The 24,524-nt window shown below is 40.9% G+C and overlaps 1 protein-coding gene across 7 annotated transcripts in view; it reads right to left on the bottom strand.

Annotated features, from left to right (window-relative positions):
• LOC122827021 (SLIT and NTRK-like protein 1) overlaps positions 1-24,524 on the bottom strand; it is a 108,432-nt gene that overhangs the window by 38,036 nt on the left and 45,872 nt on the right. For 4 of the 7 annotated variants that reach the window (XM_044109494.1, XM_044109499.1, XM_044109496.1 and 1 more), the window contains 2 exons: positions 21,332-21,456; positions 4,145-8,133 (listed from right to left, as the gene is read on the bottom strand). In XM_044109494.1, coding sequence (XP_043965429.1) covers positions 4,965-7,076 — 2,112 coding nt within the window. In that variant the 5' untranslated portion in view covers positions 7,077-8,133; positions 21,332-21,456 and the 3' untranslated portion in view covers positions 4,145-4,964. Of the gene's footprint in view, positions 1-4,144; positions 8,134-21,331; positions 21,457-24,524 lie in introns of those variants that run through there. The other 3 variants (XM_044109495.1, XM_044109497.1, XR_006369919.1) reach the window with 3 other exon arrangements.

Here is a 24,524-nt window from a genome sequence, read left to right as displayed (position 1 = left end):
AGCTGACACGCTGAATGTGACCGGTGGGTGTCAGATAAAAGCTAGTCTCAGATTAAAAGAAAGGATAGCAAGTCTTTCTCTCTCTCTCTCTTGCAAAATAATGTTTTTGCTTGATACGTGACACCAAACGTAATGAATATGCAAAAAAACAACAGAAATTCCAAGGTGCCCTGCAATTGTTTGTGACCACATAATACTGTCATGTCAAAAAGAACAGCAACACAAAAAAATAAATGAGATGCTCTGAAAGTAAAGCAATGCCAGTATGGGACATAATGTGCAAATTAAGCCAAACAAGACACAGGTGCGTAGTTATTTATGCCCAATCAGGGAGGCGCACCTTGCCAAAACAGACCCCCTTCCAAATGTCTTCTGGGGTAAAACCCACTTTGACCGAATTCAAAAGCAAGACCTTCAAGATTTAACACCAAAGCTGGGTGTAATAAGGTGGTGTGGATGATGTTATCCCTGCTGGAAGTGTTGCGTCAACTGCCAGCTCCTCGAGGGGTGGGTGGAGGTGGAGGTGGAGGTGGTGCTGGGGTTCACATGCGCGACGGCAGGCCCTCTGGGCCACAACAGTGTCTGAGCGCTGTGTGCCCGGCATGTAAACGAGGCTGTTCGGCTCCGCTGTGTTCCCAACAACTATTATCCGGCGCATTAATGAATGGGCCCCACTGTTGTTCCCTGACTCATGCAGGACTGCGGCAGCCGAGCACCTGACAACCTCTAATGTATTCAAGCAGAGGAAGTGGAATGTTTTTGAAGCAGTATCACCCGACATCACATACAGTATCCGCCGCAGAGTGTAATTCATCTCCATTTTCCATCACACATAATGGTTTGCGGTGTTTATACCGAAAATAAAAGCAGCTGAAGTTACCCCGTTCTCCTCTGAATCATAAAAATACAATCCAAAGGCATTAGGATGGATGATTATCACATTCAGACATCAGCCATTTTGAATATAAAACATGCCCATATTTTCCACACACCTACATTCTTGTGTGTTGTTTGGCAAATTTGATGTTGAATTGTCAGAGCTAGCACTGCAGCAGGACCCAACGATGGGTTGATTTATTTAAAGGTACGGTGCAGATTATTCCCAGTGGATTTTTAAGATGATAGGCTTTGTATCTTCATTTTGTTTAAGTTTTAACTGCAGGCTAAAGCTAACAGCTCATCTGAAAAGGACAATTGTCAAATATTTTTACCATTTTACAACTCCCACCTCAAAAATGTCACAGTGGTTAATGAAAACATTTTCATAAACATGGAAAACAAACTACAATTAGAATTGTTAGCTGGAATCGGTTGAAGTGACGATTTATTGGTAAATCAAGATAAAAACTTGATATGCATACGTATTTTTTTTTAACTTTTTAAACCACATCTAACCTACTCAAACCAAACATGTTTCAGTTTGTATTATATGGATTGGTAAGTGAAGCAGGAAATTACTTTGCACGTTGTTTCTTACCAAATAGCTTTAAGAGTTTTCAAAATCGCTGATAAATACAAGCAAGAAAGTGTGTTAAAGATTTAAACATTAATAATCGATGGTAATCAAAACATGGTTTTCGCCACTGGCTCCACTCAGGCTGACCACTAGCTGCAGCTTATAGTACAAACAAATAACCAGTTTATTTTTATTAATTATAAACATTTTGTTAACACGAAATGACCTACAAACTTAAATGCGACATTGATCTAAATGTTTATAATTAATTGTTTGGTTGTTTAATAAATTAAACAAGCTTTCTACAGAAATTTGACTGTGTATGTAACCATTGCATATAAACTTGCTACAATGTCCTATTTTGATGAATTATTGAGATAACTAATCATAAATATGTTCAAATCCCATGTAAAATGTAATTATATATTATTAACTCTAGATTTTATATTGTGTCCTATTTCAACCGACTGTTCTTCTGATCTCTCTTTGGGTTAATTACCTGTTGCAAAATATGAAAGCAAATATTTAAGATGCATCTCCGCTCTAATGGTTATGCATAACTAAGGATCATCATTAGTTCCTTGTAACTGTACAAACTGATGCAGTGTTGGTACAAAATACTCAGTGGCAAAGCAATTGGATACAAAAAAAAAAAATCCCTCCAAAAACACAGAATTTTATGGGCCGGCATGTGATTGCAATAAAAAAATTACTAAAAGCAAACATCATGTCCTTTTTTACTCAACCTCAACCACACTTTATTTAACAAAATATAAGCAGGTCAAATATCGCAAAGCATATAAATGTAACTTTGAAACACAGCGTTTGAAAATCATGACAAATCATCATCATCAGTGGTTCTGTGGCACAGTTAATACCCCACAGTATAGAGTCATGGTTTCCCCACAATGCAACGACCCCAAACCCTCCAATCCCAATGTGGCTGCACAGGGAAATCTTGAAAGAAAGGGAAAAATCCACTAGTAAATGGGAGATGTTGAAATCAAGCCGCTAGGTAGTTGTGTATTTAGTAAAAGGAAAAAAGGGGAGTAAAATTTAGGGAAGCAGATCCATTTTTCTTCAAGTCTGTCTGCAAATCCACACCAAGGTTGTGGCACAACAGGATGAGTAGAACCAAATTGGGTAGAAACTTTACTTTACAATTTAGCATATCTTCACACGCAAACTCAATAGAAAAAAGCCAAAATACATCTAATTAAAATTGTGTGCCTAATGAAATTTTAGAAGCAAAATACGCTGGGAATATTTGGACTTTGAGAAACTCAGTCTCATCTACAGTAATTCAGGTCAAGCTGTCAATTCCCCCCCCCCACAGAGGACCCTGGACCCTGGACCCCTGCCAGGGCAGATGAGCTGATCAAAACAGCTACTCAGTCATCTGCACAAACAAAAAAAAAGGGAAGGGGAAAGAAATCCATGCAGCCCAAAGGAGGAGTATCTCAAGTTTTCAAAAATGCTGACTTTAAAGAAGGCATCTTGCATTAACTAATCACCTACATGTAAGTGTACGTGTCCACCCCTCCTCCCTCTAACTACGGCCTGTTTTGCAGTAAATGCGGCCCGTTACAGTTCTCGTATTCGGACAGGATTAAGATGGCTTTACAAAAGCTCACAATATGATGGGAGTGAATCACAGCCAGAAGCTATTTTGTGTGGAGGAATACTCTTTTTTTTTTTATCGTCACATTAAAAAGAAAACAAGCACCCTAACCTAATGCATGTTCGTCTACCTCTTTACACAGATCCAATGAGTAATCAGAAACACTTCTTTGCGCAGTTGTTGAAAAAATATGATGGTACAAACCCTCCCCTCCCCAAATTTGACTAGTTTTTTTTTCATTTTTTATCTTCTTCCTCTCACCCAAAAGCAGGCTATGTTCATTGACACACACACACAGAAAAAAGGAACCACATAACTGTTATTGGAGCTACATGAACTTTTGCAGCATAAGCTTCTGAGTGACGTTAATTGGTCATGCTCATCTGCATGTCTGAATATCTTCAACAATTGGCACACCATTTAAAAAAATGAACAGTATTTTTTTTTTCCTAAGTCTTCTTCATGTTTTGTACATTCATAAAAGGAGATGATCACCTTAATGGAGAGCCGAAAGTGCCATAATTTGTTAAATATATAAATTAAATATTTTTTGATGGCATAAAGAAAATCAAAATAAATGTACTAAAAAAAAAAAGCATATCAATTATTTGAATGTGCCAGAAAATATAAATGTGACATTTACAATGCAACATTATTAAATGTTAATATATATATATATATTATTTTATATTAATATTTTTGCAATGTTGTGTACCATAAAATAATTTTATAGTAGTTTTATGGACTATTTATTTAGGAAATTGTGGCACTTTTGGACCTCTATACAGCAAACTTGTGGGGATTTTAATCAGAAACCACCTAGCAGAGCCGGTCCAATGATTTAAGATGATTACATAAATTACAATTTTAAATTTGAAAAAATTTTAAATCAGTTTAACTTTAGGAACTGTTTTTAGTATAAATTTTAAATTACTCTCATATATATATATATATATATATATATATATATATATATATATATATATATATATATATATATATATATATATATATATATATATATATATATATATATATATATATATATAGATAGAACATAAGGAGTCAAGCAGTCTTCGGTTCTCCCTGCTGGTCTGGAGGCTCATGGCAGCTGCTCAGTTTGTTTATGCTTGGGACTGGCTTTGCCACTTAGCATACAGTGTGAATAATCTCAAATAGGAACTAATGATCAACTGATAAGTAACAGACATGGCAGTAATAAAACTGAACATGCACAGACAGCTTCACTTTGATCACTCCTTCCCCCAGGTGTTGTTTTTCTTTTCGTCCCTTTCAGCTCAGAACAAGTTTTAAAACAACAAATACAAATCCTAACTGCAGGTTCACAAAAAATAGAGAAATGGCACTTTGTAATAGTCATATATAATTCTTAATATCTATATATATAGCCATTGTGTTGGTATATAACATGAGGGGGGGGGGTTGAGTTTGCCTCCTGGTTGGTGGTTATGGTTCCTCCCCTGCCGTGTGTCTTGTTGAAACCATGCGGAAATATCATCATGCATTTTTATGATACATCAGTCTGGGTATTTACATGTACATTCATGCGTTCGTGCACCATTCCCCAGGTCGTTCCTTTCTCTTTTCGCATACATACACACACCCTCTCCCTGGCTCCCTTTTCCCCCCTCTCTCCCTCTGTTTTTTTCTGTCTCCAGATCCGTAGTCCGATTGCGGCAGAGAGGAGGAGGTGGGAGGAAGGAGTGGAGGGTGTAAGCCAGAGGGGCTTGGCATATACATATATTACAGAGTGGGGGCTTGTGCAGCTTTCAGGCTGACTTATTTGTTCAGAAACAAGTGTCTGTCCCCAATCCTAAGCAAATTTTTGTAGTTTTTATCTACTGTTTGTAATCCAGACTCTGTTTTTTACGCATCATCCACAGCTGAGAGGTGCGTGCTGCAGTCAAAACCCCTGTGGGTGCCTCCATCCGCGTGATACGGCCCACTGTGCCAGTAGGATGAGTCGCACACCGTCTGTAAGGAGTTGATCTCCGACGCGGATGAGTTGCCGTCCCGCCGCTTTGACCGCTTCCGGTTCCGCAGGATGAACACGAGCATCCCCACCACCGTGAAGGCGGATGTAACGAACACGAGCAGCAGCCCGGGCACAAGCACCGAAATGGACATCCGGTTGGGCTCCAAGTACGAGTTTGAGCGCGTGCCACCGAAGTCCTGGGCGTAACTTCCATTCTTGGACACTGGAGCGGGTGCGTCTCCGTCACCCACCTTGGGGCACATGAGGTCATTTCGCACATAGCGGAAGTCCCGTTTCCAGAACTCCTCTGGCGACTCGCACTTGAGATCGCTCACAATCACGTCGGCCCCGAGCCTCTCGGTCCACTGCTTGAAGGGCACAATGTTGCACGAGCAATCCCACGGGTTCCCATGCAGGTCGATCTGGATGATGGAGTTGAGCTGGTCCAACACACCAGTCACGGGGAGGTAGGGGAAATAATTATTATGGAGGCTGATCTTGGACAAAGAAATCCCAAGGAAAGCATCCACAGGGAGAGCCTTCAGCAGGTTGTTGTTCAGGAACAGAACCCTCAGGTTCGGCATGGGACTGAATGCGCCCGCCACTATCAGCTGGATGTCGTTGTATTCCAAACTGAGATACTCCAGATTCACGAGGCCCACAAACATTTCTGCCATCAGCGTATCCAGGTAGTTCTTATCCATGTACAGCCACCGGAGCTCGCTCTGGTTCTGGAACGTACCATTGTCAACAACCTTGATGTTGTTCCCGCCAAGATCCAGCAGGTTGAGGCTGGAATAGCCAAGCAGCTGGTTCCTCTTCACAGCGTGGATGTTGTTGTCTCTCATGTTCAGCTCGTGGGCGGCCAGAGGCTTCGGCTTGAGGCCGGCCAGGCTCTCGATCTTTTTGCCCTCGCAGTTGACTCCCAGCCCCTGTCTGGAGCCCACAAGCTTGCAGCTGCATGGGTGTGGGCACGTCACGTTACGCAGCTGCTCTCCCCCGCCGTCCCCATTCACATCTGCCCCAGCCATCACTGGAGTGGGCTTTGTTTTTAGCTGCCAGTTCTCGCGGGACTTGGAGTGGCTCTTAGAGCCATTTGCTCCAGGCGTTGGGGGCCCTCCACCACCATTCCTGCTGGGCTTATAAGGCGTGGGGCGAGAGGTTTCCTCCTGAGTGGGAGGGGCTGCCAGGCTGCTATCTCCACCCCCACTCTGAGATGGACAAAGCTCTGCCTCCGAGGTCTCATTCAGGTCATTGCCCTGCAGCCTGGTTGGGGCCTCACAGACAACCCTCCCAATGAGGGCGTTGCGTGGTATGTTCTCCAGCCACTCCTTCAGGGACAGTAGCTCACAGTTACAGTCCCACGGATTGTCCTCTAGCAGCACTTCTGCGATACCGGGTATTTGCTCGAGAATCCCCTCATAAGGCAACGTCTTGATCCGATTCCCCCTCAGATCAAGATGTGTGATGGGCACGTGCTGGAACACGTTTATAGGTAGAGCACTGATGAGATTGTCATTCAGTATCAACACCTCCAGTTTGTTTAGGTCCCTGAAAACAGCCGGGTCAATGTCCCTCAGCAAATTAAAGTCCGCCTGAAGGTATTCCAAGTCGTCCAAGCCCAGGAAGGTGCTTTTCTTGAACGACCGCATCTTGTTGTTGCTGATGTGGAGCCTCTTGACCAACTGCAGCCCCAGGAAGGCGCCGGGCACAATGTCGTGCAGGCCGTTGTTCTCCAGGTGCAGGCTCACGGCATTGTAGAAGTTGGCAAACTCATTGGGGAAGAGCCTGGACAGAGAGTTGCCGTGCAGCAGCAGGTGGTAGAAGTGAGAGCTGGGGCCGGTCAGGTGCCGCAGCGTGTTGAAGTGCCGTTTCTCGCAGTCGACGTGTAGGTCGCCCTCCACCTCGCTGCAGGAGCAGATCTTCTCCTTGCAAACCTCCCTGGTGACATTTCCGCTGGCAACGCAGAGAGCCGCATTCAGCAGGATGATCCAGAGCAGCATTTTTTCCCCCTCCGTTTTTTTTCCCTCTCAGCGCGAACGATTCATTCCCGCCTTTCAAGACATGTAGGAGCTGCGAATCTAGTCTGCATCAGCGAGAGGTGGTGGTGGAGGAGGAGGAGGGGGAGGGTGGAAACGGAGACATTTAGGAAAGAGATGAGGAGCACATCCAGTCTGCGTCCAGACGTCCAGTTTGACTCTGGAATAATAATTCAAAAATTAATTAAATAAAAAATCGTCTCCCTTCACGTCGAGTGAATCCTCTGATCAAAGCGAGCAGTATGCAAAAGCAGCAGTCTCCAGCACATCATATATGTAATCTATTTATTTATTTATCTCGCCTCCTTTCACACTGACCTTGGCGCACTGATGGAAAGCTGAAGAAATCTCCCGGAGTCGTGCGGCGCGCTGCGGCGTCGGGATCTGTCCTTTCCCCCCCTTTCTCCACTCTCCTCTCTCTCTCCTCCCCCCCTCTGGTGCTGAATTTACAGCCTGCGCAGCTGATCCGAAACACCCGCATCCCCTTCTTTCACATTCCTTACACTTCGTCAACCGCTTTTCGCTCCCCCTATTTCTTATGTTTTTGTTTTTCCCTTCCCACTCCCCTTTTTATTTGTCACAATAAGGCGAGCGTGAAGGCTGCGCTCATCCCCACAGCGTGCCGCTCCGAGAAAGATCTGACACCCTCTACTGATCTGTGGTGGCAAAAATCCTGACGGAGGGAAGGAAGAGGGGGGAAAAGCAATCCACTGGAATAGAAAGAAAAGAAGGGGAGCGGGGGTGGGAAAAAGTCTTTTACAGCTTCTAATGTTTAAATCTTCTCATCTGAAGCTCCAGAACTGTCTCAGTCCGCATCGTCCAAAGCGCTGCAGAGTTTTCTGTTTTAGAAATCCACCGCCAGAAAAATTAAAATAAACGCTCCAAACTGTTTCCAGTCTCCCTTTTTACCTCCTTGTTGCAATTTTTCATTTACTTCCACTGCTCTAACTCCGCTCCGATTGGGAAAACACTGTTGAATGCGATAAAGCAAACCGTCCGCTATAGGCATGTCTCAGACCAGCTGAGAGAGCGAGAGAGAGAGAGAGAGAGAGAGAAAGTGAGAGAGAAAGAAAACAAAAGATGCGTCAGTGTGGGTCCCTGTATGCGCATGTGTGCATGACGTTTCTTCTTTTTTTTTTACTTTTTACTCTTTCCCAGATAAGAAAAAAACATTTTTTTTTTGTTTTGTTTTTTATTGTAAAAACTGCACATAAAATGGGATGGAGGGGCGGCGGAAAAGAGGAGGGAGGGAACACGTTCCCTTCTCCTATGGATCCGCATTATACCCCACCGTTTGATATTATTACACCAGCTGGAGAAAGTGGGGGAGGGGGTCAGAGCTGGGGAGTATAGTTACCCCATCCCCCGTCCCCCTCAATCCATCTGCAGTGCTCAGTCAGATCTGTGTGACTCTGACGCGTAATAAAACCCAGACGTGTCGGTGGGATCCTGCAAGCAGAAACACTAAGCCCACCCACGCCGCTTATCACAAGCGCTCACTACACCCGCTGAACTCTTCTCACGTCTCGTCGCGTCACAGCCACAAACTTCTGTGTGTTTCAGTGGGATTTCCAGTCTGTGTTAGAAAGCGTGGTGTGCGTTTAGTCACCTCCGCTTAATCAATCAGTGCATTAGAACACTTTTTTTTGCCGAAAAACGAAGGATGTCTGTAAGAGCCTTGAACATCTGGAGATTATTCCATTTCTACTTTTGGAAAGTCGTCTTTGAGCTCAGTCAGATTTGATGTATGGATGGATGAATGGATGGATGGATCTGTGGACAATAAATCCACAGACGTTTGCTTCAATATTTGCCTCATTGAAGCAAACAAAACCTGTAGATGTGGGTGGGTGGAGTTGGGGGGGGTGGTGGGGGGGATAATGTCATCAGAAAGACTACATGTGATGTCTTCTCCAAACAGTTGAATTATGGGTAAATGAGTGGACATTTACCCATAATGTCCACTCATTATGGGTAAATGAGTAGAGTGAGGGGTTGGAAAACTTTTCTGCAGATTTGCTTCTAGGGAGTACTTAAAGCTAGCCTTGCATTGTGGCTGCAGCGTTTGTGCTTTCCAATGCAGCAGGTGGGGGGGCGCACTAGTACACACGCCGCTTAGTCACGCTTCAGCATCTTGTTCCCACCAAAGAAAATTAACAAAAACAATTCTGACTCCACATAAGCTTAGCTCAGTCCTTGTAGGCCGAGCGTTTAGACTCCGAGATAATCCTCCAAACAGGATAAATCACATTTGTATGAAGAAGAGGAGGTGGGGGGGATGAAGAAGAGGAGGAGGAGGGAGAGGAGGGGGCACTTATCTTGGAGTCAAAGCTAATTGGATTATGTATCTGAATGTATCCAAAGGAATAACTGCATGGAGCTCAGCAGGATGATGGGATGCAGATACTGTCGAATTGAATTAGCGTGATGTGCGACCGGAAAGGTTCATGGTGCAACTTTCATTCTCACAAGGGTTAACGGTTAGACACATGTGGACAGCAGATGAAGAAAATAACACATTCTGGAATGGATAGATAGCATTCAAGCTAGCCAGGTTAGCAAAGAGAGTACCTTACAATAATATCCAGAGGAAAAATCTTAATATTGCTTGAAATTATTCCAGCTAACAGTACTTGATGGAGTCATGCATTCTGCTGCCTAACAGAAAACCCTGAAGGAGAATGTCTGGCCATCAGTTTGTGACCTTGAGACAAACGCACTTCGATTATGTGCAGGACAATAATCGATCACACCGGCAAGTCCACCTTGAGGGGTTCAAAAGCGACAAAATGAAAGTTTCTGAGGATATCAGTCAAAGTCTGGAGTCAAAGAATCCCCGTTTCTTTTCAAATCTGAAGAAAGGTTAAAGAAAAGTTTTCCATCTCGGTAAAATCAAATCTCCTCATTCTTTGGAGATGTCTCTATCAGGAAAGGATTGAACAGGCAATCGAAAGCGGTTCGTCTTTATCTATTATGCAAAATTTCTTGAATCTGACACCTTGTTGACAGCGCGACATTTTCACCAAATGCTCAAACCACAACAGGCATGACACTTAGGCATCACATTTTCATTTCTTTATTCACTTGACGGGGACCTGGCTGATTTATCACAAAAGCGGGAATGACTGCAAATGAGCCAGCATTTGGCGCTTGGACTGATTTCAGCCACCTAAATATCACAGGAGGATCACAGGTGATTGCAACAATGGCCGCTTAGATACGTCCACCTGATGCGAGCGGCAGAACGAGAGCGGGAAATTGCAAGCAATCTTGGGTGCCGCCTGATTGAATGCTATTGATCGGCTTTTAGTGTTGGGTTTTATTTGCCCTGGCCCTGGGGACTTTATGAAATGTGAGATTCCGCAGAGCTCTATAATTATCTCAAACACAAGTCACAACAGTGACTCCCTGCATGTCAATAACAATGCTACAGTTAGCTTATTCAAACCACAGGGTAACAATGCAAGTAGAATTGGGTAGAACTGCAATTACGTAAAACCTGAACCATGGAGTTTTTACTTTGCAAGGTAGCGCTCATGCAACATGTTCAGGTTCCATCAGAAGGCATAGTTTAAAAACTAGAATAGATGTTATTTGTTTTCATCTGATTACATAATCTTTTACACATGCATAAATGCTAGGGGTTTATGAAGAACAATCATCTGGATTAGTCAGCCAACAAAGAAAACAGGAAGCTGACCAAAACAAGTTTCTTTTTTAGTCAAAAACCTAAGAATGACTGATGACTAAATCATGACTGGATAAAATTAAATCATGACTCAGCTGGACAATCCCAGCAAATGCTTCTCAAACCAAGCAGCCGAATGTATTTTTGAATAAGAATCCACAGAGATTTATACGGTTTTGCAATTTCCGGTTGTTTAAGTGCCAAGTGAAAGTCAATCCGGATATTGACAGAGGCAGAAAGAGCAGGAGCATCAGAAGCTTTCTACATGCATCGATCGGCCCGGCTGTATAGGCAATCAGCATAATGTTTGACTGTCAATCTATATGTATCAATCCAGAACATCTGACCCACCATGCAATCGAACAAAACATCCAGGTCAACTTCAAGAAAAGGCAGCTGGGACGCTAAACAGACCAGATCAAGCAGAACTTGAATTCCTACGGTGTCTGAATGTTGAGTTTTCATAGAACCTTTGAGAACACGCGAATCACAAATGGCAGTAAAGTGTTGACTTGCTTTAAAGGAAAAAGTATTCCAAAAAAAAAAAAAAAAAGCAACAGATATAGTTTCTGTTGAATACTGTGATGTAAATATACCACGATGCTAACAGCCTGTCTGTTAAATCTTAACTTGTTTCTTTTCCCCATTCCACCCTTTATCCAAACATATATTTAACACATTCTAATTTAGGGTTAAACAACCATTCTGTTCGGTGACAGAGTCTTAGTTCTGTCTTGTGAGATGCCACAATTAATGCTGCCGTGGCTTGTTACCATAGCAGCCGGTTCATCTCTGCTGAATCAGTGTCTTTTCATTTTTTCTTCTGCTCTCTCGCTCTCAACTTGGAAGCGTTACCCAGTCAGAGTTTCTTTTTTTTTCAGTAATTGGCAGGAAATCATATGAAAAGAGATGCTCCTAAATTTCAGAAGCTCTTGAGAAATCAGTATATAGAATGTGTTCAGGTTTCAGGAGGTGTCTTTTTTTTTTCTTTTTATATAGTTTGCAATACTGGGAGGAATTTGAATGAAAATATAGCAGATGTTGGGTTCATTTTAGGAATGTTTGGGTTGCTTCCATAAGCGTAAATCTGCATGTCAGACATATTGTGTACATCAGTTTTGCTTTTTCTTTTCTGAAGGTTTTTGTTGGTAGAATTGCGAGCGAAGAGAGCAAAGGTCATAAACAGAACTAAAAGCAGGATAATATATATATAGATATATATATTATCTTTCCATCTTTCCTGAAGCTCAAACCATGTGTCATGTCAGCAATTAGATCCTCTCCCTCCCTCCTTGCTCCCGGTGAAACCCGAGCCCCGAATGTGAACAATCACAAAGCTCACAGCTTTGGGAACATGATCTGTGATCGCTGTCAAGATCCTGTCCGATGTGATATTTGTTTTCCATCCGAGGATTTGATGATCCTGACAGTGTGTGTGCAGGGGTCGGATGTTCTCCGAGGAAAAGCACAAATGTGATTACATCTCCGACGCCGATGCATGAATTATGAATGCCTGACCTGAGGGGCTGGAGCATTCTTGTATCTCCAGCATGGAAAGAGGGGCCAGAGAGGCGTTAGTAAAGACAGTCCACAAGCAAAGTTTACGTCTTTATTTTTCCTTACCGGAGCAAACTCTGACGTGATTACCAACAGGAATAATAACAACAACAGTAAACGATTTGCAAATTCTCCCATTAGTTGTAATTTTTTATTCTTATCAATAAAAATGAAAATGTGGAAGAGTAAAACATCTGCCACTAGCAGATAACTACGGCTAATTATATTTGAAACAAACACAGAGGCAGGTGATAAATTTTGTAGGAAGTGGCCAGAAATAAAGTCTGTGCAATCATTTCGAGCAGGATCAATAAAAAGGAACAAGACGATGGTGCAATTTAACCAAGAGTCAGACTAGTAATAATTCTTATTTGATCTTGTAAGAGGATATTCTCCATTTTTCTAAAGGTGTAATTTAAACCGAACAGTCTGCTTGCTCCACTGGCCAGAAAGGCTGAGTGATGTAAATTTTGCCCAGTCTATCCGCCCACAAGGATCCACTATGGCTCAGCAGATGTCCAGATTTCTCTGACCTGTTGGCCGTTGCGCACCAACAGTGATGATACGACTTGGTGTCACCAAAATAAAAAAAAAATAAAAAGAGAAAGAAACAGAATGTAGAGGAAAAATAAGCAGATAGTGAGAAATGTTTTGCAGACTTAAAGAAGACGTCCGAGTCTGTCCTTTTGGAGAATTTACAAGTGTTACAATTGTTCTTTTCACATAGGGAAGAGGATACAGTTAGCTCTATACACAGCTGTGTATAATTGCCAAAAAGTAAGTGATTCTGGAAAGCTGCTAGCTCAGGATTTTATGAATAGCTGTAAAAATCCCAGTTTGGCTACCAGATAGATAGTGGCAATCATTTTTTACGATAATGTTTTAAAACAAATGTTTGTTTAAAAAAATAATAATAATTCTTTTTTGTTGCATCCTACTGAAGAATTGTTTCCAGGGCAGTTAATTAACTAGAAAATATCAGACATAATGGCAAGAAAAGGCAAAAGTTTACACCACCAAAAAGCAAGATGATGTAGATGAATACATAACATAAGGTAATATTTCTAGAAAGTAATAATTCCTAATGTATTTTTAATTAAATCATCATTTTTAAATATTTTTTTATTATTATTCATACTATAGAAGGAATAAGGAATGTGCTTATTTTAGCATTATTCAACACAGTCAGGATTTAACGCTCCACGTCAACATTGCCTTTTTAACAAAACCTTCCTTCAGCTGCTTTACAGTTCATGAACCTGAAACTTACTGCTAAAATCACAGCTGACATTTACACCAGACTTCTCTGCGGGGGTTACGGCGTTGTCAGCGCGTCTCCGCTTCCCGTTTTAGGAGTCTGGTGTCAATTCACGACAACCCTGTCCTCCAGTCTTCCTTCTTCCCCCTGAGATCAGAGCCCTGCTTTTGAGAGCCTTGACAGATCCGCGGACTCTCGGTTACCGTTTGAGGCTCTTCAATCAGGCTTTGAGTCCCAAATTTATGAATGTCTTCGGGGGGAGTTTTTTCCCTCTTGGCAACATTTATGTAGCTTAGCAACTCCTATACTTTTGTGATAATTTTGTTGAGGAGCAGAAGCTTTCGTTCGTTTTGACACATGTGGAAGAATGGCTTATATAAATTTTGAAAAATCAAGAGAAAACTGTGAACAAACAGTCATACGTAAATAGATATCTAAGTCACTCACATGTATCGTGATGTTTATGTGATCTGAGAGGAAACCTGTGTAATGAACTGTTGAGGAAAGGTAGCTACATTATCCGTCATTAGCACTGCCAGCAAGCTCATGCATGGGTAAGTTCCTTGGCTGCTGCTTTTCCATAAAGGGAAGCTGTAAGAGAGCAGCCTGAATACATTCCTCTTTTTACCGTCTATTATTCATGGGCCGTTTTCTGGAATCAAGGTGCAGCATGCCAGGAAAGCTCGGGTTTTATCAAGCATTATGTAGCGAAAATAATAGCACGACTTTGGGGTAGTCTCAGGTTAGGCCATCTTGAGTAAACGGCAATAAAAATAAAGCAGGGCAGCTAATATCACTCCGTTTTGAGCAAAAATATGCAGTGAAATAACAGCAGGACAGATACTAGCAAATAAAAAACTTTCTTGCTAGATGAGATCACTAGTTTGGCACAGAATTACAAAGAATAGAACCAGTTCAACTTATATATATGTAAAAAGAGCCAGCTATCGTAGTTTTAAAGTATATGGAGTTTTAGCTGTCATGTATTAACATGAAAGCTAACAAGCTACAAAAATTAGCATATCCATAAACACTCGAGATAGTTTATTAACTTCTTCAGTTGCTAACTGAGTTGTTTTTATTTTTGTTTGTTTTTTTACTAAAAGAGAACAGCATAAAATCATGATATTCTGATTAAGATGCACTTTTACTTCAGAACTGAAACTAAATTGAATATTTTTAAACAAAGTTTTGGTGGAAGTGACCTGTGGACTCCCTGGTGTTTATTCCATTGCTTGTAATTTGATCAAACGGTGGAATACTGGTTTAATAAATCTTAATGGTGTAGCTTGTTTGAGATTCGAGCATTTTGGTAGAAGAATTTACTTGATTTTTACACAAAAAGCAATCACAACGTTTATTTTGATGTTTGTTTTAAGTTTTTTACTTCACTACAGAAATGTCATGACTTACGGTCATCAGACTGAGAAATATACGACACGATGAGGTTACAGTACATCTAGAAAATTCAAGAATTGTAAAACTGAGGACAAAGAAGCTGATGTCGTTTTCATTTGTATTTATTGTAAGTGTAATGAGTTCTGTCTGTCACATACTGCTGCTTGCTCCATTTGCCCCCATTTTATTTCTCAAAACCGCACGTTAAATACAGCATCACTAAAGTGGAACATCTCAATCAATCCTCATTATTACTCAAGCCTCCAGGTTTGTAAAGGAACAAAAGCTACGGCTTTTCTTTTTCCCAGGTTTTCAGCAATCTTGTAGAATTAGCCGCTCTTACGCCGAGGCTATTCGATCTTTTGCTTTCGGTCATTATGAACATGATAGTGGAGAAGCTTGCTGCCCTCTGTGTGAATGGTTTCTGGGCTTGTTTCCAAGGTTTAAAATTCTCATTTCATTGTGCACTCAGTGTACCACAATTAATGCAGGCGTGCTGTTCCGTGGCAGCTCTTTCACTTTTCATATGAACTCCTTGGTATAGCTAGTTAGGCAGCTGAGTAGTTATTCCAAACACCATAAGACTCCCACTAAAGTATGCTAAGCAGCAGGTTCATTTTGTAGTCAGTCAGTGGTTAGACACTACAACCAACTCTAGATACAGCACATGAAATTTGTAAGAATTGCACAATGAAGGAGAAAAAGTAGACAAGAAAAGGTTTTGTACTGGTCCTCACCAAAAAAAAAAAAACAGAGGCAAAGAAGAGAAAAGACAAGCTGAGGTTTCAACACGTGCAGAACAATGGGTGCAGACACACAGGAGTCTGGCACACAAACTATCTGAAGCAGAACCGGGCCGTGCGACAGCTCCTCTACACACAGGAACACGGAATGTGACTCACGGTCATCGATGCAAACCGGCCGCGGTGACACCCGGGAGAGATGGGGTGAATGTTATGTCACTAGTGTGTAGTTCGGGGGGGGTTGTGCGTTTCCGAGAAGCAGCTTTGGTTCGTCTCAGCAATACCTCACTTCATAGAGGTTAATATATGTGGAAAGAAATACACAATTGGATCTAAATATGGAGTTTTAGATCACTATACAGATTATGTTTGTTTTCTTTGTCAAGGGTGATGCATGCTTTAAACAGATATTGTAGCAAATGAGCATTTGAATTAATAAAAATATGACTACCCACTATGCAATTTTAATCTATATCTGATGAAGGGTTAATGTTGATCAACAATCAAGTTAAAATGGTGCAAAACTTTCACATTTAAATGCCCTAAATGTACTTTATATTAAACGCCTCCCTGCACTTTGATTTTGTGAAGACAGTCAAAATGCAACAGAGGAATCATCAAATATTTACTGGAAGCCATGGCTGTAACACCCAAACTTGAACCAGACTGATGCAATGACTGGCAACCTGCTATGCTACATGAACGAACCGGGAGCGGCAACTCAGTACTGTAGAGCAGTCGGCGTTTGTACAGTCGACGTTTCATCAGCATCATTCACATTTTAGGATACTTGGCATATAGAAAATATCAACATGTTACCAGCATGGACATTAAAATAAGCTGCAATCACTGCAATCTTGAGAGCGGCGTTTCAGCACTTTGGGCTTTGATATCAAATTTATTTTTGCATCACAATTAATGTATTTTTTTCTGAGCTTGAGAAATCCCTCTCTTGGCCTTTCTCAGCACCATGGACAGCAACAGTAAGTGCATATTTAGCACTCTGGACAGCGACAGAAGCCACAAGCACTTCAGGACCTTGGACAGCGATGCTATGCATCTCTCAGCTGCGCTACTCTGTTTTAGAATTACGGCATGAGATAAAAGCTTTTTGACTTTCATTGCCATGAAAAGATCTCTGTTGTTATGAGTGACTTATGTTCCCTCGCCACAGATGAAGACACAGCTCAGCACACGTTACAGTGGCATATGAAAGTATGTGAAGCCCATGGACAAGTACCAAGACATGAAAGTGTCGCGGTTGTTAGTCCCCAACATAAACTTCGTTGGCAGAAAAAAAAAAAGACGTCAAGGACAACGGATGATGGAGACGGTATTCAACTGCAACCACAGTAAACGGAGACGTTTATCACACCGGACTGTAACATGGGAACACTTATTCAGCACCACAGACAGTTACTTTGTCCTTAAACGGCTCCATATTTCAGCACCATCCACGATGCATTTGTTCCTGGATGCCTGTTTGTGTGTGTAATGTGTAAAATGTATGTCTGATAACCATGTTGGATGACGAAATCGGATTTGAACTTCACAAAGGACGATTCTCAGCATCATACACAGCAAATTGTGCTGAAATGAATTCAGTGCTGAAACATGACTTATGTCTCTGTCCAGTGAGTTGAAGCTGCTGCAGCCTGTAGTGAGTGTTTAAGATTAGGATGCATATGATGGATATTTAAGTTTCTCCAAGCAAACAAATTAAGGGAACATAAATAAAATAAGTCTGACAAACTTAATTTGATTGCTTGTGACAAATTAAGTCCTTTTTCTTAAACTTGGACCTCCATTCTTGTTTTCCTCTGTGCATAATTTTGTAAAATTAAGAGCAAACAAACTCATTGAAAACTTTTACATGCCTAACTATGTGATAAAATGATAACTTTATGATTTTGATCAACATACCATAAAATATTTTACACAGTTACATAAATTTTAACACTTAGTTTGTGATTCAGCAAAAAATAAACAGCAGACTATCATTTGTTTTCTGGCTAGAGATGATCAACAAAGTTTTCTCTGGGGATAATAATTATAATTTTTTTTTTTTGTTTGTTTGATTGTTTGAATTAGTCATGTTTCTGGCAATTATAATCCATCTGCTTTGTTTGCTCATAATTATGGTGTTGTAGATAGATGACATTCAACATGCCATTTTAATATTATTATTAAGTAATAGTCCATTTTCACCTTTTTTTGGCTTTCACAAGAAATGGCTGCAAATAAATACTGATAATTAAAACAAAATGCTATATATGATAATATTTAAGTAAGACAATACTAAAGCAATCTGAACTAGACTACAGCTGATTTTATCTCTTAATTGTCCATTTGTTATTTCTAGGTTACAGTTGTATATAACCTGGGAAAAACCAGCTGACAATAACCTACAAAGAATATTCACTCTTTTTTTATTTCGGTCATTTTTTAAAATTTTATTTCATTCAGCATACTTGGAGCATAAGAAGTGTGGATTGTATCTGGTACCTCATTAATTTTTATTTCAAAATATTCTCAATGCAAGCTGGAAAACCAACAGCAGTGAGGGTGAGCTCAACAACTTAGACGAATCTTTTACATTTTCAAACTTGTGTGGAGAAAAGAAATAAATAAATAAAGTAAAAATACTCTCTTTTGTTGTTTATAACCCCTAGCCTGGCACATCAGGCTAGGAGAGCTTTCTAATTAAAGGAAATGCCTCTGAGAATAGACCTCGCACTTCCTAACTGAGGGAGGCAAAGAGTGCAACCACAAACTTCAAAAACCTTCGTTTGGACTTTATGTGACACACCAACACAAACGGGGCGAAGAGGAGGGAAATCGATACAAGTTTTTGCATAGTAGTCACAAATATAAGTCTGAAACGTATTGCCTGTATTCTAGTAATTTATTCCAGTAAAATATTAATAATAATAATAATAATAATAATAATAATAATAATAATAATAATTAAAGGGGCAGTTCTTAATGCTTTGAAATTGGGTCTCTGTTGCTTTAAAAACGCCTGCTCTTTCAGAAACTCCGCCTTCAGGAAGTCGTCACAACATCGCTCCTTAATTAACCCTTTAGCAATGTTTTTACCAGCATTGTGCTGAGAAGTAGCTCGTATAATGAACTCAGCAGAGGTTCCACCAGGTGTTTGCTAACTGCTGAGTGAGCTGAGTGAGAGAGTCGCTCTTCACTTAGCTTCCTCAAGCTTCTTGAAAACTGACATTCAAACAAGGATCTGCAACTGTAAGGCGGCGCTAAGTTCACCCACTGATGGATGATTGCCATGGAGATTAAAGGATTCCCCAAACATGCATTGAAAATAAATCATAGCAACATGCCAGGTACGTCTTTTTGATGAGAGAACAACTTTTAAACAGTATCTTAACCACAATTAGTCAATTTTACAAAGTACTGCATCTTTAAACAAAAATCTAGAGGTTCACTGATAACCAATCAAAAAAAAAAGGTTTCTTCTCTACTGTCTGTAGGAAACATGACATTATTTTATTTATTTATTTATTTTGCACTAAGCTGAAACGACTGACCCTGCGAGGTAGTGGGAGTAAATGCCAGCATTCCTAACTTTCAAAAGCTGTTTTGCACAAGGTGGGATTTACAGTGTGCCGAAGAAATCTCTTGCTGTGATGTGCGTTCACTCGAACAACCCTCACGCTGTGCAAAGCCTGTCCTGACAGCTGCAGACAGCAAAGCACAGCAGCAGAGTGCAGATACACAGGCAAAAATCCAGATGATTATAGATTTTTCTTAATGTGCTATAAAGCCTGGGTGTCTGCAGAGCGTTCTGATTTAATTTCTAAAGCGAAAGAGAGAAAGAAAAAAAGAAAGAAACAAAGAAGGAAAGGAAGGAAGAAAGAAACGAAGAAAGAAAGAAGAGATTTAAGCTGTTCTGATATCACTAAATATTACCCAAGTCAGTGTTGTGCAATCGATGTGTAATTTCCTGCTAATAATTTGCTGTCACAATTCATTTTGTGAATTAACGGCCGCCATGAGTCCAGCGGCGTTTAATTACAGCTGCCATGGAAAAAAACGGCGAGCGTCTTTTCATCTTTTCATCCGTCACGTGACACAGCTGGAAGATCTCCAGATAAAGTGGCTCTTCGAGTCCCTGGGCCAGCGTCCGCTGGCGCGCGGGGGGAATCGGGTAATGTTAATTTAATTTCAAATGAGCGCCTAATTGAGGCGCCACTCCTCTCCAGGGCACCGAGCTCACGCCTCGTTTTAAGACCTCAGAGTGTCCCTGACACTGTGAATAATTCAGGTTCATCAGCGAATCTTTTTGTTCTCCTGGACTGATGTGCTGCCAGACCCCAAAAGTTTGACAGCGGCCTAAAAAAACCGAGAGATTCTTCTCTTAATCACTCCCCCCAACAAACATGCTGCTACGTATTAGTATTTTCTTTCGTTTGAAAGTTTGCTTTGTGTTTCCTGTTATGAAAGAAAGATCCAGAATCCTCTGTGGTGAAGTATTAGACATACTCGACTTGCAGCATCCATGCAGATGCTAACAGGAGACCATAGATCAGAGCACAAGCTGCACAAATAATTAATACTCAAGGGCACTGGAGTTACGGTGCAGAAGGATAGCAGAAATACATATAAAAACAAGAAGGGATAATAAAAGGAGAACAAGCCGCTGAGGCTTTAAGTTGTGCCTGTTTCGAGGAGCACATGCTTGTTCCAGGTGAGCGTCACTCTGCAGCCTTCTCCATCGAGGCTTTTAATAAAAATGCCAACACTTCACAAGCTGTAACGATCCTCCCGTTTCATGTTGCGCCCGCGTTTGTTGTCTCCCCGTGCCGTCACTCTACTGTCTGCTTTATTGTTGCGATTGCGCGCCGTTGCCGTGCGCTGTCGACATTCGCGACAGCAAGCATCGGGGCTTTGAAACGTGTCGCTCCCCTCTTCCGAAGCTATTTAGGTCGAGATCAACAAGTTGATAGCAGCGGATCCTGTCTACACGCGCGCTCATGTTTGGGCTTTAAGTTGGATCGTTTCTGACGTCCTGTGAATGTTTTCATCTCGATTTAAAAGGAAAAAAAAACAACTTATGATTTGATTTTCATTCTCTACATTTTTTATTGTACATCTAAGAGTTGTGAGTTGAATGTTCAGCAGACAGTCTTCTTTTTGTTTGTTTCTTTTTTGTTTTTTAAATCAGTAATCAAGAACAAATATTCATTTTGTTAAATTATAAAATGTAATTCACTAGTGCTAAGTGTATATTTTAACATTATGTTTTCTTCTTTGCCATTTAATAAAAATTCATTCAGATGTATAGTTAAGCGCATAGTTTCTTGTTTTAACCCTTCTAGCTACATTACTTTACATATAAAACCACTTTATGTTTCTCAGACTATTGGCTTCAGAAGGATGTGCATGGAGAGACAGGAAGAATTTCTGAGTCTTTTTCTCTTTTTTTTTTTCTTTTTTGTTGCATCTGACCAAATATTGAACATGTGGAAGCCTCTCGCTACATGACTGTAATATATATGGCACCCAAACAGACCAGCAGAGATCCAGAGCCATAAATTTATCATGTTACCTCTCTGTCGTTCATCACTTGCCATCCGTCTCATCCGTCTTCACTTGGCCATCTGCACACTCCTGGTGATTCATCATCGCTGCAGTAGGTGAGACGTCGGCCTAAATGGCGTTTCCCCTTTGACCCTGTTAGCAGAAAAAACCCACAATGGCCACATGAATTAAGATAGACAGCATACCATACAACAGAAATAGCAAAGAGATAAAAAAAAAACCTTCTGGGAATAATAGAAGTGAGATATTGTTACAATATTTTGATATTCTGCAATGTTTTGTAAAACCAGGGAAGTGTCTCAGCAAATGAAGAATACACAAGAAAATGCCATTTTTATAACAAATACTCATGAAACACCAGATTCAAATGAGTGTCCGTACACCACAACGATTTGACAAATTAACTGCGGCTTCCCCTGCTCTATGAAATGAACCAACATCGCTTTGGGGCCGAGTTACACCAATCCATCCGCATCGATCTCAGCACAACGTGTCGTCCGGTCGTCTTTCATCGGGACGGCATCGATGGTTCATTCCTGAAAGTTTTTAAACCAAAGTGGAACTAATAACGAGGGACGGATGGGAAAATTGTCAGGCTGAGGCGGCATCGTGGAGCGTTTGTTTTGCGGGCGAGCTCTACAGGCAAAACTGTCAACGCAACAAGCACGAGGAGCTGGAGCGGGTGAATGTTCACGGCCGTGATTTATTCATGGGCTATTACAGTGGGGGAAATGCTCCATTTTCAGACGCATTCATTATTTAAGGAAAGGACCCTGTAGACATCGCTCAACAGATTGCGGCGTAAAAAATGAATGCAAACCCAAACTGGAAGTGTGCGTCTGAATCCTTGCTTCAGGTTTTTTAAAGTCAGGAGGACTGCCTGAAAGTGTTGCTGTTGTTGTTTTTTCAGCATTATTATTTTCGGTGAAGGCCCATTTTTAAGCTTTTCTATAATAGATAGCAATCACCACAGTTTCCTCCACACACACACACACACACATCTGCTCCTTTGAGATAGTTACTGTTGAGCTCCTGAGGAAAATGTGTTGTGACAGAAACGTTTTCACAACACAAGTTCTCTTCTCTTTGAGATTTATTGGAGATTGGAAGCCTCTACAGATTACAGACACTATTTCCTTCTCGTACTGTAAGTAAATAAACAAGTACAGGGGAGCAAAAAAGAGGAGTGGAAGAGTCAGGAAAAGTGAGAAATCCCCCTTTTTTTTCTTCTTCCACGCAGCATCGCAAAACAGTCTAAAACGCAGCTTGAATTTTTTTCCACATTTTGTAAGCATCAAAAACACAAAATGCAAAGTTTTTCTCCTCCAGAATTGCCTTAAATTTGATTCCATTGGTCTTCCCACAAGCACTGTTAAAGAAAAAAAGCATCTCCGCAGCATGACGCTGACACCACCATGCTTTGTAATAATCGGGCCAGGATGTTACTTTTCCTCCACATAACAAAAATCTCTGGAATTGGTGGATGGTCCAAAACCATTCAAAAATAGCTAAAATCTAGCTAAAAGCTAAAAAAAACTAAAAATACTCTGTAGAAACAGAGTGTTTTATTAGCTCAAACACCAAAAAGGCCTAAAGGCATTCATATGCATTAACACACACACACAGTGGAAACTGAACTGACACATAAATCATCTACCATCTTCCTTATTTCCACTCTTTGTGGTACAGCCATTCAGGGCCAAAGAAAATAGATGATGGTCTTGGATTGGCTGGTTTGAAAATGTCAACTAATAGCATGTCAAGTAGGTATTTCAGCTTCTGAAGCTGCATTGTCTTTCAAATATTTTGGGTACAGTCTACAAAAATGACCTAAAGAAAAATCTACAAAAAAAAAAAAAAAAAAAGAAAACATAGAAAAATATCAAGAATGTCCTGCAAATAAAGAGCAACTTGGGAAACAATCCAAAAGCATTTCAGACTTTAGATGAAGACTTAGTTGTCATTTCATTTTCCAAATTGTGCGCAGAAAGTCTGGTATGACTTTTTGAAAAATTTCTGCACAGAACGTCTCTCCTCATCAGCGCGCATCTACCAGCAGTCATACGCTGAAGCCCTTAATGTTCTGCTTCCTGACAGGCGCTCTCTTGCGATTCTCCGACTGACTGTTCTCGCTCAAAGCTGCAGGCGGAGTGACGCTGCAGAAACAGACAGCAGAGAAGACGGTCTGCTGCAAGCAGCGAGAGCCCATCCCCGTCATGCTTCGCAAAATGGGTTGAAACGGTTTTGAAAGAACTGAAAAAAAAAATTATTCTTTTTTTTGGAAATTTTTTTTTTTTTAGAAAAAGCTTGAGTGAAGAATGTAAAATCGGGAGAACACATGAGACGCACCTGTCAGATATTTCCCTATAGCTTACCACAGTTTGAGCTCTTTTAATCATATATTCTCTGAGGCAATCCGGAATCCTAATTCCTGAGCGTTTGAAGTTTTGGTGAGAGTAATCAGTGAATATTTGAAGCTTATAGTGCGGGATCGGGTTGTTTGTGCATCTTTGGGCCTGACTGAAATTTGACAACACTTGACGTTTCATCATCTTCCTAACAAGAGCTTGCAACATGCAGACCTTACCTGCAGTATTATTTTCTGTAGGAATATTTATTTTTGACTGTTATTTTTGGACTTTTTAAGTCCAAAACATATTCAATTCTTGATGTGTATTTTGTTGTCACACTTAATTGTTAAAGGTAGTTAACTTTTGAAATTGATCAATATAGTAACTGGCTATTAATCCTTGGCGACAGAGTGATTTCCAGTAGTAGTGATTCTTCTGTCATCGTGAAGAAATTTGGACTCTCAGTCATTTACAGAATGGTTTTAATGCGGCCACTTATTCGGCTAGGAAGCCTCAGAAATGGCTGTGTAATCTTTTCCTGACTGATGGACGCCATTGACTCCTTTTAACTCCAGCCGAGATGTGGTGGCTTTTCATGTCGTCAGACAGGTGCTGCTGAAGTGATTTCTTTTGACAGTAATCCCCCTGGGTGAAGCTGGTGACAAAGAGCACAGCTTTCTTAATTACAAAATATTCCATTATTTAACAAGAGTGTGATTACTGTTTTTAGTGGTTCACATTGTGCCAGGTTGGTTTAGACCAGGGTTGTCAAACTCCAGTCCTCAAGGGCAGCAGTCCTGCAACTTTTAGATGTGCTTCTGCTGCACCACAGCTGAATAGAATAATTAG

This window comes from Gambusia affinis, linkage group LG24 (assembly GCF_019740435.1).
Source record: "Gambusia affinis linkage group LG24, SWU_Gaff_1.0, whole genome shotgun sequence".
NCBI lineage: Eukaryota > Metazoa > Chordata > Actinopteri > Cyprinodontiformes > Poeciliidae > Gambusia > Gambusia affinis.
This window is presented reverse-complemented; position numbering and strand designations above follow the sequence as displayed.